Source organism: Nycticebus coucang, chromosome 4 (genome assembly GCF_027406575.1).
Source record: "Nycticebus coucang isolate mNycCou1 chromosome 4, mNycCou1.pri, whole genome shotgun sequence".
NCBI lineage: Eukaryota > Metazoa > Chordata > Mammalia > Primates > Lorisidae > Nycticebus > Nycticebus coucang.
Genome location: NC_069783.1, coordinates 54120355 through 54136412, shown reverse-complemented (window position 1 = coordinate 54136412; position 16058 = coordinate 54120355). Strand labels below are relative to the sequence as shown.

Below are 16058 nucleotides of genomic sequence, written 5' to 3'. Positions count from 1 at the left end.
GGAAGATCTTTTGAACCCAAGGAGTTTGAGGTTGCAGTGAGCTGTGATAACAACACTGCATTCTAGCTGAGGCAACAGAGCAAGGTAGAAAAAGAGGGGAAAAAACCAAGAAAAAAGAAAGAGAAAAAAAGCTTTTTTAGAGTAGAAGGCCATGGTGTCATAGCTCAAAGCTACCTCAAATTCTTGGGCTCAAGTGATCCTCTTGCCTCAGTTTCCCATCTAGCTGGGACTACAGATTTCCACCACCACGGTTGGATAGTTTTTGTATTTGTAGTAGAGGTGGGGTCTCGCTTTTGCTCAGGCCCATCTTGAACTCCTGAACTCAAGCAATTCACCTGCCTTGGCCTCCCAGAATACTGTGATAACAGGTGTGAGCCACCACGCTTGGCCAAGAAAAACTTTATTGAGATATACATTCACATTCTATAACATTAAGCCATTTAAGGTGTATAATTCGAAAGCTTTTAGGACATTCACAGAGCTGTGAATCCATTACTACAATCATTTTAGAATATTTTCATTTTCTTAAAAATAAACCCTGCACCCTAGACCATCACTCCCATTTCCCAGCCTTAAATAGCCACTCATCTACTTTTTATCTCTATAGATCTATTTCTTCTGGACATTTCATATACATGGAATCTTACAATATGATGTCCTTTGTGATTAACTTTCATTTATCATAATGCTTTCAGGGTTCATGTCATAGCATGTATCAGTAATTTATTTCTTAATGCCAAATAATGTCCCATTGTATGTATATATACTACATTTTATTTATTCATTCATCAATCCATGGACATTGGGTTATTTCCACTTTGGGTCTATTATAAACAACAGCGCCGTTCTGTGCTGTATTTGTGTTATTTTTATTGTACTAGCTCATGAATGTGATTAACTTTGCAAATCTGTACTTACAAAATATTTGTCACCAAGGTGCTTGGTTCTGGCTGAGTCTATCACCTCCTCTAGATCTAGACAGACAAATAGAGGCAGAGTAGACTCAGAGTTGAGGCAAATATAGGTGCTTTTGGTAAATGGGTAATTTTATGTGTTTGTAACCTGGAGGGAAAAGCCTCAATTATAACAGATGGAGAAAATCATTCTTTAGCTATTTTTAAATGGGACGACGGTCCATTCCAAACACATAGTTTCAAATAAGAAGAGAGATGAGGGAAGAACTGATACCTTAACCAGATGGGTATCATTTTTCCAAAGTCTCTTCCTGCTGGATTTAACATTCTAAGAAAGGATGCAAGCAGGCAAATAAATGACTTCAAAGTACAAAACAAAAGTACTTTGAAGAACTCTTGAGAAGTCTCTTGCTAAGCGAAACGAGGACAAGTAACTTTTGGATTTAATCTTACAGAACATTGCAAGTCAAAGACCATTAAATTGTGTATAACATACAATTCCTCTTTTGCCAGACAGAGATATTTCCTGATTGTACTCTTGAGATATTATAAAGTGTTTTCAAGGCTGCTGTTAAAGTAGAGAATTGTGAATTGGTAGGTTTTCAAATAAGTTCCTTTAGACCTCAGTCTGGTCTAAAGTTTCCTGTTTTTACAATTAACTCCTCATGTTTCTTTGTTGAGTATGTGTGTGTGTATGTGTATGTGTGTATGTAAAACCTAAAGATAGACCAGGAAGCATCTGGGACCATATGGTTCTAGAGGGGAATCCAGATTTCTGTGAGGGCTGAGTACTAAATGTAGACGGATAAAAACAATGCTATCTTAATATATGACTCCTGTGATAACCCTTCATTCATCACTCCCAAATGTGCTTAACCTGCTGTACTTAATGTTAATACTTCACGGGTTTTTCATCTATGAATGTAGCAGGTTGATCTGTTTTAGAATAAAGCCCAGAATAGGCATGAATACATCCATGTTGTTTTGTCAAACCTTTAAGGGATTATAAAGAGAAGTGGACATGTCAGGCATTGGGCTGCTCCTGAAAGCAATGTTGTCTTCTTGGTGCCCACTCTCCTTTGGCTGCTTTTGATTCACCAAGAATTGCAATTAAGAAAGAGTCATCAAGAGCAGAAGGAAGATTGCTACCAACCAGGTTGTCTCAAGGGTTGCACCCTGGCCACGGAAATGCAAGGTTCTTCTCTGTATATCATCTAGCAAAGTGCCACATGAATCCATCCTAATTTTTATTTATTTCTCTACTTTCCAAAGCATAATCCTTTTCCCTGTAATTGAGTTAAAGTAGAAGTTACTTTAATTAATGGGTACATAAGTGGAGGGAAGGGGGAGGATGGGTGGAGGGAGGGTGATTGGTGGGATTACACCATTGGTGGTGCATCTTACAAGGGTACATGTGAAACTTAGTAAATGTAGAATGTAAATGTCTTAACACAATAACTAAGAAAATGCCAGGAAGGCTATGTTAACCAGTGTGATGAAAATGTGTCAACCGGTCTATAAAACCAGTGTATGGTGCCCCGGGATGGCATTAATGTACACAGCTATGATTTAATAATAAAAAAAGAAAAAAAAAAGAAAGTAGAAGTTACATGTCAAGTGTTTCCTACAGATGATTCATTTGAAGGGAATAATGATAAAAACATCAATAACATTTATAGAACACTTACCATCCGCGGTCAATTTAACCCTATTATTGTCCATGCTTTACACATGAAAAAACTGAAGCCCAGGCTGGGTAACTTGCCCAGGCTCACACAGCTGTTAAGAATTGGAAACAAGATAGGTAGACTCCAGAACTTTCAACTACCTGATTAAAAAATTGTGCTGTTTCTTTGAACCCACCAGCCCTGGTGTACATGGCCTGCACCCTTACTACTGAGCTACAGACGCCGAGCTAAAATTGTGCTGTTTCTTAATTCAGTGTTACAACAAAACACATTTTTATTGCTAATTTAAAATCTATAAGTACTCAAAGCAGGTATTTATGTAAGTGTAAACACAGCACACATTGTAATACTGTAATATATTTTCTCAAAAAAAAAAAAAAAAGATTGTGTTTTACATGCCCAGGAAAAAGGTCTTTACTTTCCTTTGAAATGAAGAGTAACATTTAATTTTACTGGGGAACTGTTAAGATTATTTTGAGGTTCCAGTCGTGCATAGCATGAAGATTTATGACAAATATGTAATCTGTTCGTCACCCAAGCGGGATAACTTCCAAATGTTTTCTCTTTATAACTCTTGATCGTGTTTGTTTTCAATGGCCAAATAGTCAAAAAACAACATCTGAATCACGGTTGCTCCAGTCAGGGGATACCAACATGCTGAAAGACGGCTTTGGTCATTTAGAACCCCACTATATTTCACTTGCCAATTTGAAGAACATTCATGCTTGAGTGGATTGGATTTTATAAAAAGAACAAGCAGAAGGAAAGGAGAAGGAGAAAAAATAGTCAAGTTGCTGCTCAAGTCCCTCTGCCATTTGCTGCAGTGAGTTTTCCTATTCCATTTTGCTCAGGAGAGAGCATGCTTAACAGATCAAATCAAACTGTCCGAAAAAGGCTGCCTGCATCCCTCACGTTTTTAAAAGAGAAGGATTTCGTTCTCACTCGGAGGGGAAATAAACCATAATTAGGCATGAGCGAGCAGACAGACCCGGTCCTCTGCCCTCCGGGACCCCGCCCCCCAGGCTCTGGCAACAGTCTTGGGCGCGAGCCGAGCCGGGTACCGCAGCAGCTGCAGGGAACGCGCGTCCACGGTCGCGCCAGCCGCCAGGATTTGGGCGGCGGCGGGGCTAGCCCAGGGGCGCGCTCGCTCGGGAGCGCGCTCATGCAGCGGTTTTCTTCTCCCACAATCCAGAGGCAGCGGCGCGGGAGGGGCGGGGAGCCGGCGGAAGGATATCGGCGCGGAGGGAGCAGCGCGCTTCCTTTGACGGAGGGCTGGCGGCAGCGGAGCGCGGTGAGCGGCGGGGTTGTGATGCGGCACTGCGGTTCTGAGGCCGTTACTCGGCTCCTCCAGATAGGGCGGAGGAGGAGGTTGGAGCGCGGCGGTGATTTTTGTGCCCGGGCTTCCCAGAGGCACGCTGAAAAGGCTGGCCGGGCTGAAGAAGCTGGGGGGTTAGGGACACACATTCAAGCCCCCACCCCCTGGGAGGGGAAGGGGGCTGGAGCGAGGCTTGAGGGCTGCGGAGGGATGGTGCCTGGTCGGGGGAGAGGGGCGAGCCCTGCCTGTCGGTGGTGAGGGGCTGCGGGCAGCGGGGGCTCCGCGGGTCCCAGGGACGCCCTGCCCAGTGGGTGGAACGTGTAGAGCGGAACGCGAGGTCCAGCCTGGCGGCCCCTCGGAACCTTTAACGTGGTATATAACGTGGTGTTTCATTTAGCCCGCGGTGGAATTAATTCATTGAGGGCAGCGTCCCTGGTCTGGCTCCTCCAGGAGCTGGGCAACCTTGACGGGCTTTTTGTCTTGTGTTCCAGCCCCCTTTCCCTTCCTCCTCCTCCAGATGCCTTTTCTGTGCCCCTCCTCGCCCGGTACAGACATTTCCAGCGCAGGCTGCTGCTCGTGGTGGCCGTCGAAGCCACTTCTCGGGATTTCGGCTGATTTCTCTCTGGGGTGTTTTTTGAGGAGAGGGATTTTCCCCCTCCTCCACGATGGGTTTTTCCTCCCTTGCCAGAATGGACTTTCATTGATTTTTACTTACTTCTTCAACGTTTAGTGACCAATTCCCTAGGCGTATTTTTGTGGTAGTTCCTTTTTTCATACACATAGTCTGTAAAATGGAGAACGAGGTTTTTACTCCCCTTCTGGAGCAGTTCATGACCAGCCCCTTGGTCACTTGGGTAAGTGGGTGTCCTTCATTGTATATTTTGCTGTGTTATTTGTGGCTGCAGAGATGGAGGTGGGCGTTCATGTCGAGATGATCCTTCTATTCTAGGTTAAAACGTTTGGACCTCTGGCTGCAGGAAATGGGACCAACCTGGATGAATATGTGGCTTTGGTGGATGGGGTATTCTTGAACCAGGTCATGCTCCAAATGTAAGTTCTTTCTTTTCTAGGTAACTTGTTTTCTTTTAAAAATAGCATGCGGTGAACTTTGAGACATTACGTTTGAAGCCCCTAATTTTTTTTTTTTTTTGGCTAGAAAAATTCAAGTGGCTTACCAATTGGATAATGAAAGGTGTAATAATAATCTTACAAGCCCAGTCCATATATCACAACCCAGTACTTTTACCTGTGAAAATCATGAAACTTTAATTTTTCATTCTGCCAACCTGTATTGTCTTCAGTGCTGAAATCCAAACCACATTGTGTCTTCTTTGATAATTTGGTAAATAAGGGAGAGTGAGAAATCTGGTTCCTAAGAGGGGAAAAAAAGGCTTTATTATGTTCATTTAATGCATAAATGTTTCTTATTAACCTTTTATCTGAAAATAAATGGCTCAAAATTTGAAACTGGTGAAGTAATAACATTTCAGAAGAGAGAATTTCAAATAACTGTTCTTGACTGGTGAAGACTTTTGCTGGAACAAGTAATTTAAGTGCTTATACTAACTGAAGTCTAATTAGACGATTTATTGTGTGATTTATTAGGTTGGTTAATATTTTCAGGATCATTTAAAGGTATTCATAAAGCTTTTGAAATACAAGTATGTGAAGTCTTGGTGACAACTAGGTGATTATTTAGTAGGCAAATCTTTGTCTTTTATGTTTATAATATTGGGTGTGTATTAAGTTGGAAAGTATGTTTTTGAGATGGAAATTGAATATTGAAAGTGTATTGGTAGCTGGATTAGTAAAATTAAAAACTCCACTTTTATCATTACAGGTATTGTAACATACTTGCATTCTCACTAATTAATATAGGTTATCAAAGTCTCAATATTTCAGTTGTGCTCAAAATAGTGTATATCCTAATTTCTCCTGAATAAAATCTGATTACAAGAGTAGTTTGGAACTTTTGATTTGGAGACGTTCTTATATGTCTTATATTTTGTATGTGTGGGAAATTAGTAAATTATTAAGAAGTAGTTGTTACTAGGGAATGTCTGTTCTGCTCTGATAATCTTAGATATAAAAGTCAATTTTGTATTTTGTTGGAAATTATTTTTCTGTTTAGATTTTTCTGCTTAAAGAGGGTATGAGAGGAATCCTTAAATAATTATTCCAGTGTTAACTTCTCTGTGGGCTCAAAGAGATCCGTAATCTCTATGCTCAAAGAGATTTGTGTGCTGTTTTTTCTGTGTTGACCCGACAGCGAAGTATTATTCCCCATACATTTTCTAAAATGTTTTATTTGCATAGGCACCCAAAGAAATGTATGTCATTTAAATGTACACATTTATTTTTTTCCCTTAGGAAGTGTATTTTTGGCAGCTGCACCATGGAATTATTGGTAGTATTTTTTCATGGAATTATATTTTATCTTTGAAATATGTCACTATTTCCTAAGCTAAAAGGTAGGATAATTAAACTGATTTCTATTTTGGGGAAGCCACATGACAGGAAGCGTAGACATTACAACAGATACTCAAAACTTGTTCTCTTATATCTCGTCAGTTGCTTGTTTTCAGACAGAAAATTTTGAATTTGTGTGCTAAAAAATAGTTTTTTTCCACAAAAATAGGAAAATATTTTAGTTTTCTACTCTAACAGTTTTACTTGAATGATTTTTTTTTCCCCCAAAATTTTAGATTTTATTTTTGGAGTTCTAAGTACTTAAGGTGTTAAATACATTAGCTTGTTTCCACTTTGAATACAGTTTTATACTTAAAATATATATGTGTGAATTTTCAAAATGGCGTTCCAAAATAATGGTTGCCAGGTTGTTTTTTCTTTGGGAGGGGGAAGGATTTGCTCCTTTCCAAACCTCGATCTGCTTCTGTATTTTCAGTTCCACCTCCCAGTTACTTTAGAAGTTTTTTCAGTGTCCTAATTCTGTTCTGAATGACCTAATAAATTAAAGGAAAAGAAATAAGAAAGAAAAAAATTATTTTTCCACTTTTTAAAAAATAATTTGCCAAAATAAGATCAACACAAATTTTAATAAATTACCTGATAGGGCAAGAGAATATGCATTGTTTTAAAAGTTGTCTTTTACTAATTTTGAAATCATTAGAATTTCTTTTAAGCACTTAGGTTAATGTGAGATTTTGTACTCTTAAAGTGTCAGTTGTAGGTCAGCCTTATGCTATTTTGTGAGCAAGAACTCTTAGTAAATGAAACTGTTTATATATTTTTCTTTTTTTTTTTTATTTTTTTGTGGTTGGAGTTCCATGAGTGTCTTGTCCCTGTGTGTTTGTAGTTTTATCCAATTAGGAAAATTTTCACCCATTATTTCTACAAATGTATATGTATGTGTACCCACGTATATACATTTGTCTGCTTTCCCCCTCTTGGAAGTCCAATCACACGCATATTAGACTGCTTGATGTCTTAAAGCTTACTGGATCTTCAATTCAATTTTTTTTGCGTTTGTTTCATTTTGGATAGTCTATTGTAATGTCTTCAAATTGATTAATCTTTTCTTCTATAGGGGTGGCGCCTGTGGCTCAGTGACTAGGGCGCCGGCCCCATATACCGAGGGTGGTGGGTTCGAACCCAGCCCAGGCCAAACTGCAACAACAACAACAAAAATAGCTGGGCGTGTGGCAGGTGTCTGTAGTTCCAGCTACTCGGGAGGCTGAGGAAAGAGAATCGCCTAAGCCCTAGAGCTGGAGATTGCTGTGAGCCGTGACGCTACAACACTCTACTGAGGGCAATAGAGAGAGACTCTGTCTCCAAAAAAAAAAAAAAAAAAAAAAAAATCTTCTGTAGTGTTTAATCTGCTCTTAATGTCATCCAGCACATTTTTCATTTCAGACATAGATTTACCTCTGGAAATTGTCTTTTCTATCTTGCTTGTCTATATTTTTCATGCACTGACTTTCTAGCTTCTTGAACATAGGAAATGCAGTTATAACTGGTTTAATGTTCATATCTGTTCATTCTGTCTATGACATTTTTTGGTTGGTTTTGAGTGACTGATATTTCTCCCCATTTCTTGCTGCTGAATGCCTGGTAAATTTTTATTTGGTGCCAAACATTTCACATTTTACCTTGGTGGCTGCTGCATATTTTTGTATTCCATTAAATACAAAAATCTTGACCTTTGCTCTGGGATGCATTAAATTACTTGGAAATAGTTTGATCTTCAAGGGACTTGCTTTTAAGGTCTTTCAGACAGTACCACTTTGTCTCATTATTGAGGCAGAACCCTTCTGAATACTGTGCCTGTTGGGAACAGAAACGGTTTTGTGGTGTTTGCTCTAATCCCTTTTAGTGGTTCTTTTCATTGTCTTTGGGTAGTAATCACACCATGAACTGGTAAGTACTCAGCTGAAGACTTGAGGGATACCCCCATGCCAGTCTTTCTGTGTAGCTCTCTCCTCTCAGGTCCTCTGCCCTGTGTACTTTAGACACCTTGTTGTCTTTAGACTCACTTCTGTCTCCTCAACTTAGGGAGACCACTTGTCTGGTTTCCCCCTTCCCTGTTGTGTGGCCTGGAAACTCTTCCAAGGCAGTAAGCTGGAACAATTGTTGGATTCATGTTTCTTTCCCATCTATCAGGGATTCACTGTCCTTTGTTGCCTGATGTCCAGTGTCATGCAAAATGTTTTACTTTTCTTTTTCCTCCAGTTGTTTCAGTCAGAAGGATAAATTTCATTTCTGTTATTCCATCTTAGCCAGCAGTGAAAGTCTGTTTATATACTTTTCTTTGTTGTTTTAGAAATGGGAGTTTCACCAAGTTGCCCAAGCTGAAGTGCAGTGGCTATTCACAGGTGTGATCATAGCACACTGCAGCCTTGAACACTGGACCTCCAGTGATCCTCTTGCCTCAGCTTCCCCAGTGGCAGGGCCAGTGGGCGTGTGCCATTGTACCTTGCTGTTTATATACTTGTAATTACATTTTTGCCCTGTTATACAAATATTGCTGCTTTTAGATATGACATAGACATTTTTTATGGAGCCATATTATAGAATTTTTAGAGTGTTTCTTAGGAATAAGGAAATTGATTACTGTAGTGATTCTGCTTTTGCCATTTTGTACCCAGATTCCTTGAAAGTGAAGAGTTGACTGATTTGTGACATTGTTTACTAATTCTGTCCCATAATTTTGTTCTCTGTTCACTGACTTATGATTCATTCTATGCAGAGATGAAGCCTGATTTTATTGAGTAGCTCCTTGAATCAAAGAATCTCTGTAAGAACTTGTGACATGGCATCAGTTATCTTTAACTAATGGGAAGGGAGAAGCTATTTAGAGATCTAGAATGATGGGTTGTTCTGCATGCTGCAGGGCATTTTCCTACTTCAACAGAATGAAATATTTTTTTTTCAGTGTTAGTTGTCAGACTTGGGATTTGGTGGCAGTGAAATAGGAATAATTATTTTCCTATTTGAGATGTCATTCAGTTCTGCAGCCAATTTTGAATATTATTTCCTGCAAGAATTTAGGACGTTATAGTTAGTTTTCATATGCATAAAATTTTAAAAGTATGCTATTTGTATTACCTAAACAATTGAAAATATGGGTATGTTAGGATTTTAAGTACTGAGAAAATTATTAATAGTATAAGAACAGTATTTGGAATTACTCTCAGGGATTCAACCCCAGTAACTAACTGTGGCGAGCTATACTTGGAGCACTTGGTAACTAATTATACTTGTTACAATTTTTCTTCTTCTTTTAGAATCCTGAGTTTGAATGGATTTCAGAAGTCATCTATTATGAAAAATCCTTTTTAATTAAAGCCTTGACCCATGATCATCCAACTTTTGCTTAAGAATCACCTTCATAAAATGTACCTAAAGAAGCCATTTATCTTATAGAGGTAGTTAACTGAGAAATGTCCTTTTGTCCTATCAATGCTTAAAATTTCAAAAATAGATTGTGCTAATGTTTTGATTATAATGACCCTACAATGACATATAAAATACATAGGCCATCTTACCAAGTATGGCATTGGCTCTGAGTTTTAATATGGTTACTCTCAACTTTTCTTACTAGGTCTCATAGTGTCTGTTGAGTTTTGTTTTTATTGCTTCTTTTAAAAACATACTCATTGATGTAGTTATCTTGCTATCTTATTACCAGTTTGTCTGATATGCCTCCCATATTTCTCAGATAGGTCCCAACTCTTGGATTAATACAGTAGTTCTTGACTAGTCTACTTACCTTTAGGCTTGTCCCCCTTCTAGTTTTCTCCGCATCTATAATACGATTGTATGAAACTTTCTGATACAGAGTGGATGTTAGCCCCAGGTCTCATGTTGAAATTGATCCCCAGTGTTGGAGGTGAGAGTGGGAAGTGTTTTGGCTGAATGGACAGATCCTATATGAATGGACTCTTAGTTTCTCCTTAGTCTCTCCAAAAGCTGATTGTTTGAAAAAGCTTGGCACCACCATCACCTCCTTTTTCTTTTTGTCCTTTTCTTGCATACCTGCTCCCCGCTTCCACCATGATTGTAAGTTTCCTGAGGCTCTCACCAGAAGCAGATGCTGGCACCATGCTTATTATACAGTCTGCAGAATTATAAGCCAAATAAAAATAATTTTTTTTTTAAATTTTTAAGACAGTTTCATGCTATCGCCCAGGCTAGAGTGCAGTGGCATCATAACTCACAGCAACCTCAAACTCTTGGGCTGAAGCGATCCTCAGCCTCCTGAGTAGCTGAGACTATAGGTTCCTACCAAACCCCCCAGCTGGTTTTCTATTTTTAGTGGAGATATGGGTCTTGATCTTGCTCAAGCTGGTCTTAATCTTCTGAGCTTAATCAATCCACCTGCCTCAGCCTCCCAAAGTGCTGGGATTACAGGTGCGAGCCACCACTCTTGGCCTAAGATGCTTTCTAAATCACAGATTTTATCATGTCACTCCTTTCTTTAAAATGGTTCAGTAACTTTCCACTGCCTTCAGAGTAAACACATTGCTTACATGGTCACACTCCTTTGTGATCTGGCTGCTGTCAACTTCTCTAGTGTGGAACTACTATTCAATGAGTATGTAGTTTAAGATTGGGCAAAATTGTAGTTCCCAAAGACAAGCTGTGTTCTCAGGTGTCTGTGCCTTTCCAAATACTCTGCCCTTTCCTAGAATACTTTTCCATTTCTTCACTATTGCTTTCTTTAACTGACTCCTACTTACCTTCACTCTTCCTCTGCCATTACCTGGTGCATTTTAGGATAATAGTCATCCTTTTGCTTCTGTGGGACCCTATATATACAATAGAACCTCTGTAGTTCACCAGCTCCTTAAGTTGACCTAATTTTTATAGACCAAACATGCACTACATGTATGTATCAGTACCATAGGCCAAGTTCCTTACATTGACCACTCCCATCTGTTGACCAGTTTGTTACAGTTCCTTTGGTGGTCAACTTACAGAGGTTCTACTATACTTTGATGGTAGCATTTATCTCACTTTATTGAAGTTCTTGGTTTGCTTGCTGTACTGACTAGCCAATAAGTTTCCTGAAGCCAGGGATTGTGTCATTTATCTCTGTATTCCTAGCACAGTTCTTGACATATAGTGGGTTCTTGATATATGTGTGTTAAATGAATGACTAGTAGAGAGGTATGTAGTCAAATGGAATGAATTTGGGCTTTTGAGTCCTACAGACTTGGGTTTAGTTCTATCTGTGCTACTTATTAGTGGTAGTTACTAGCTACCGTCTCCAAACTTCAGTGCTTACCTTTATAAGATGGGAGATAATGTGTCCTGTTTGGGGTAGAGGGATTAGACATAATCTCTACTAAGGCAGGGACAGACATGTCTATTTTGTGTTGTGCTGTACTCTAATAGTTCTGGTTGCTGACATCGTTATTCTGTGCCATACCATTCCTACTTATTTATGTCTTCAAATAAATCATGATTGTTCACAGCTTACTTTTATATGATCTCTGTTGGTGTCAACTCTATATAGCTTTTTGATCTTTAGCAAAGTGCTGCTTAATTTCTTTATTTATGAACTGAGGTTAAAAAGAGAATCACAGAATTATGAGAATCAGATGGAATAATTTGTGCACAGTGCATAGCATATCAGGAATATTCAGTACATGTTAGCTCTTAATGTCTTTGTTGTTTTTCTTCTATTATAATAATTTCCCTTAGACTGGCCTCTCCCTTACTTTGCCTAGCAAATGCATATTCATCCTATAACCCCCTGTGAAGTCCCTTGGTAGAGGTAATTGCTTTCTTTCCTATGATCCTGTAGTACTTTTACCAAAGTAGCTGAGGGTAAATTTAGAGACTGTTTTGTCTTACATATTACTAGCACCTGGCATAGTACCTGGCACGTAGCATTCCATCTAGCCATAGGAATTGGGATGTCACAACTTTTCAGAAATGTTGCAGGAATGAATGAAGGCATTCTATAATTTTTTTAATTTTCAAAAATTTGAGAATACCCTCTATTTATTTATTTATTCTTATTTAATTATTTTTAGAGACAGGATCTCCTTTTGCCTAGGCTGGCGTACAGTGGGGCTATCACAGCTCCCTGAAGCCTCAAATTCCTGGGTTTATGTGAACCTTCCACCTCAGTCTCCTGAGTAGCTAGGATCACAGGCTTGTACCACCATGCCCATCTAATTTTTCTTTTCTTTTTCTTTTTTCTGAGACTGAGTCTAGCTCTGCTCAGGATATAGTACTCTGGCATCATTGTAGCTCACTGCAACCTCAGACTCTTGGGCTCAAACAATCCTCTTGCCTTGGCCTCCTGAGTAGTAGGGACTACAGGCACCAGCCACAACGTAGTCTAATTTTTTTATTCTTAGTGGATACAGGGTCTTGCTCTCACTCAGGCCGGTCTCAAACTCCAGCATACCAGCTTTGGCCTCCTAGAGTGCTAGGATTATAGGTGTGAGCTACTGTGCCTGGCCTATTTTTATTTTTAATAAAAAAATTTTTTTTCTTTTCATGATCCCCCCCAGCATGGTATAAACTAGCTGTTTTTAGAGCCAGTGTGGTATAGAGGCAAAAAGCATGGACTTGATAGTTATAAATAGTTACAAATTTAAATCCTTGATTAGTCATATAATGTTGTATGTTATGAGTTATTAAAATTAGAAAATAATTTTAAATGTTTTCTTTTTTCCTATGCTCCCTTAACCCTATTTTACTTATTTAATAATTAATAAAACTAGGTTGATAAAACCTCATCAGCTTTACTCTTAAGAGAGAGAGAGAGAGAGATGTCTTCCCCTAACAGTTGGGGGACCCAGGGAAAGCATTAATATACCACAGTAGGCCTAAATATTTTAAGGTTGTAAACTAAGCTAACAAATCATTAAATATATTCTAGTCTTTTATCTTGAAAAGATACCTTCACTATAACTTGAAAGGTTCAAATTTAGAACTCAGGGATAAATAATAACAGCAACCCGCATTGGGGCTTTAGTGGTCAACAAAACAGAAAATAGTCGCAGTTTCACAAAAAAGAAGGTGGTGGAGCCTAACCTCCTTCCCGCATTCCTAGCCCTTTCTGGCATGACAAAGAGGTCTTATATGTATGTCTGTGAACACTCTGAATTGCACGCCCCAGTTCGAGTTCTTGTACTTCCTTTCCCAAACCACTGTTCCTTGGCCCAAAGGTGTGCTCATCTGTCACATAGTTCATCCTAAGAATAGGCCTGGGAAACAGGCCTGTACAGGCCCTGAAATAGGGTTAGAGGTGTTTGGGCAAGACATTTTGGAGTTCCAGGTACCTGGAGTGTCATCTAGATGGCACATTTGTTTGCATAGACCACTCTCCCAGGAGAAGTATATGGCCTGAGGAGGGCCAGAGTGGAACTCAGAGCAGAGGCCCCTCTTATCAGGATGTAAATATGGTTCTCAGTGAGTGATGAAGGCATGGTTCAACAAAGATCAGCTCATACACTGAATAGTTTCTGAGAATTTGCTATATAATAGTCTCTCTGCTACGTGTTGGAGATATGATTCTTGGTCCACTAGTAAGGGAGAGGAGCATTTGAGCAAATTCTGGTGTGGTGTCTGTGCTATGATGTGGAATTATGTTCTTGATACTGTTTTGGCACAAGGAAGTTAGGGATGATTTTTGGGAGGAAAGGCTTCTTCGAGGAGGTAACATTTAAGTTGGACATAAAAGTTTACTAGGAGGAATCTGAGTGAACAGTAGTCATAAATAGTGGGGGAATGGAAGGAAAGATATTTTATGCAAAGAATAGTATGAAAAGAGGCATGAAGATGTGAATAATAGTGGAGGAATCAGGTGTGAGGAAAGTAGGAAAATTTTGCAAGGCTACTGGGAGGAAATCACAAAAGGACTCAGTTAAAGATGAATACAAGTATGTCATGCAGGGTTGATGGCTTATTTGAGCTATGGAAACTACCCATTTGTATTGGAGCCAATCCACATGGTTGAGTAACCTAGTAATGCTTAGCCGCTCAGAAACTGACCAAAATATCTGTAAGATTTATTTAGACTTGGAGATTCTGAATAAGTAGATGTGGGATGGAAGAGAAAACATACTAGAGATTCTTGGGAGAAGAGTTGAAATTAATAGTATGTGAGCATTAAAGAAGGAAGAAAGCTAATATCAAAAGGGGAAGCTGATAATTGTAAATTATTAATTGTAAATAAGAATGAAGGAAGAAGGGTTTTAGAAGAAATAAGAGTGAGAGGGTAGAAAGATAGGAGGTTGAGGTCTGAGGGGACTTTCAGAATTTGAAACTGCAAATTCAGAATTGGATACTGCTATTCTGAATAGTGATTAGGACCACTAATATAAATAGGAGTGAGTAAATGAAATACAGTGAATATAACTAAAGTTGAGAAGGAACTTCATCATTCTTTATGAAGCTATAAATAAAGAACAATAAATAGCTACTTTTAACAGTCGGAAAATTGAGGAATAATGTAATAATGGGAAAAGAAGAAAACTGGTAATGGTTTGTCACTTTTTATAGTAACATAATCCTTATATTAAAAATCAAGCTTCATGAAATATTTCAGTATTTATTCAGGAAAAATTTTTAAATGGTTTTTGTTTGTTTGTTTTGGAGACAGGGTCTCAGTTTATTGTCCAGACTAGGATGCAGTGGTATCATTATAGCTCACTGTAGCCTCAAATTCTTGGGCTCAAGCAATCCTATCCTCTTACCTCAGCCTCCCTAGTATCTGGGACTACAGGTGTGTGCCACCACAACTTGCTAATTTTTCTATTTTTTATAGAGATGGGGGTCTTGCTGTAGCTCAGGCTGTTCTCAAACTCTTGGCCTCAAGTGATCCTCCCTCCACAAAGTGCTAGGATTATAGGCACGAGTTACCCTGCCTGGTCTAAATGATGCATTCTTAATGTGACTCATTTTCCTAGTGAAGGTTAGAAAGAAAAATTGAACTTCACATTATCTTTGACTATGTAACTATCTCCTTTCCCTGGCTGGTAAAGTACCATGGAAAATGGTTTAGTTTTAGTATTGCGTCTTAGTTCTTAATTAAGACTTGGTTTACACAGTAGTGGAGGATGAGAAGTTATGGAGAAGACCAAGGGAGACAGTATCACTATTTATTTTTACTAAGACTGGTTTTAAAAGGGTGATGTACAGTATAATCTCAGTTAACTTGAGTGGTTGGAGAAAGTGGAGTGTTCAGTGTTCTCATATTTGAAGGTTAACTTAAGTATTTCCACTCATTGTTTAAGATCTTTGCAAATGGATTAGATTTATTTCCACCTTTGTAAATAGCATATACATGTAACTATTCAGAATCTTGTATCTCATTTTATTTAACTTAAGTTATTTGTATTTATTTAACTTACAGTATTGAATGTATATACTGACTAAGGTGAGCTTATAGTGAATGTTGACTAGACCAAGCAGGTGTTTGAAAACAAATCTCTGGTTAGTAGCTGTTTTTTTATTTTTATTTTTATTTTTTTTGAGACAGAGTCTCAAGCTGTTGCCCTGGGTAGAGTGCCATGGTAACACCATAGCTCCAACTCCTGGGCTCAAGAGATCCTCTTGCCTCAGGTTTTTTTTTTGTTGTTGTTTGTTTTTTGGTATTTTTAGTAGACGGGGGGTCTCCCTCTGGCACAAGGTGATCTCGAACCTGTGAGCTCAAGCAGT

General features: G+C 38.8%; 1 protein-coding gene across 6 annotated transcripts in view; it reads left to right on the top strand.

The window, feature by feature from the left end:
* The first annotated feature begins 3909 nt into the window (after positions 1-3909).
* CCDC88A (coiled-coil domain containing 88A) overlaps positions 3910-16058 on the top strand; it is a 130780-nt gene continuing 118631 nt past the window's right edge. For all 6 annotated transcript variants that reach the window (XM_053588331.1, XM_053588332.1, XM_053588330.1 and 3 more), the window contains exons 1-2: positions 3910-4771; positions 4867-4967. In XM_053588331.1, coding sequence (XP_053444306.1) covers positions 4709-4771; positions 4867-4967 — 164 coding nt within the window. In that variant the 5' untranslated portion in view covers positions 3910-4708. The remainder of the gene's footprint in view (positions 4772-4866; positions 4968-16058) is intronic.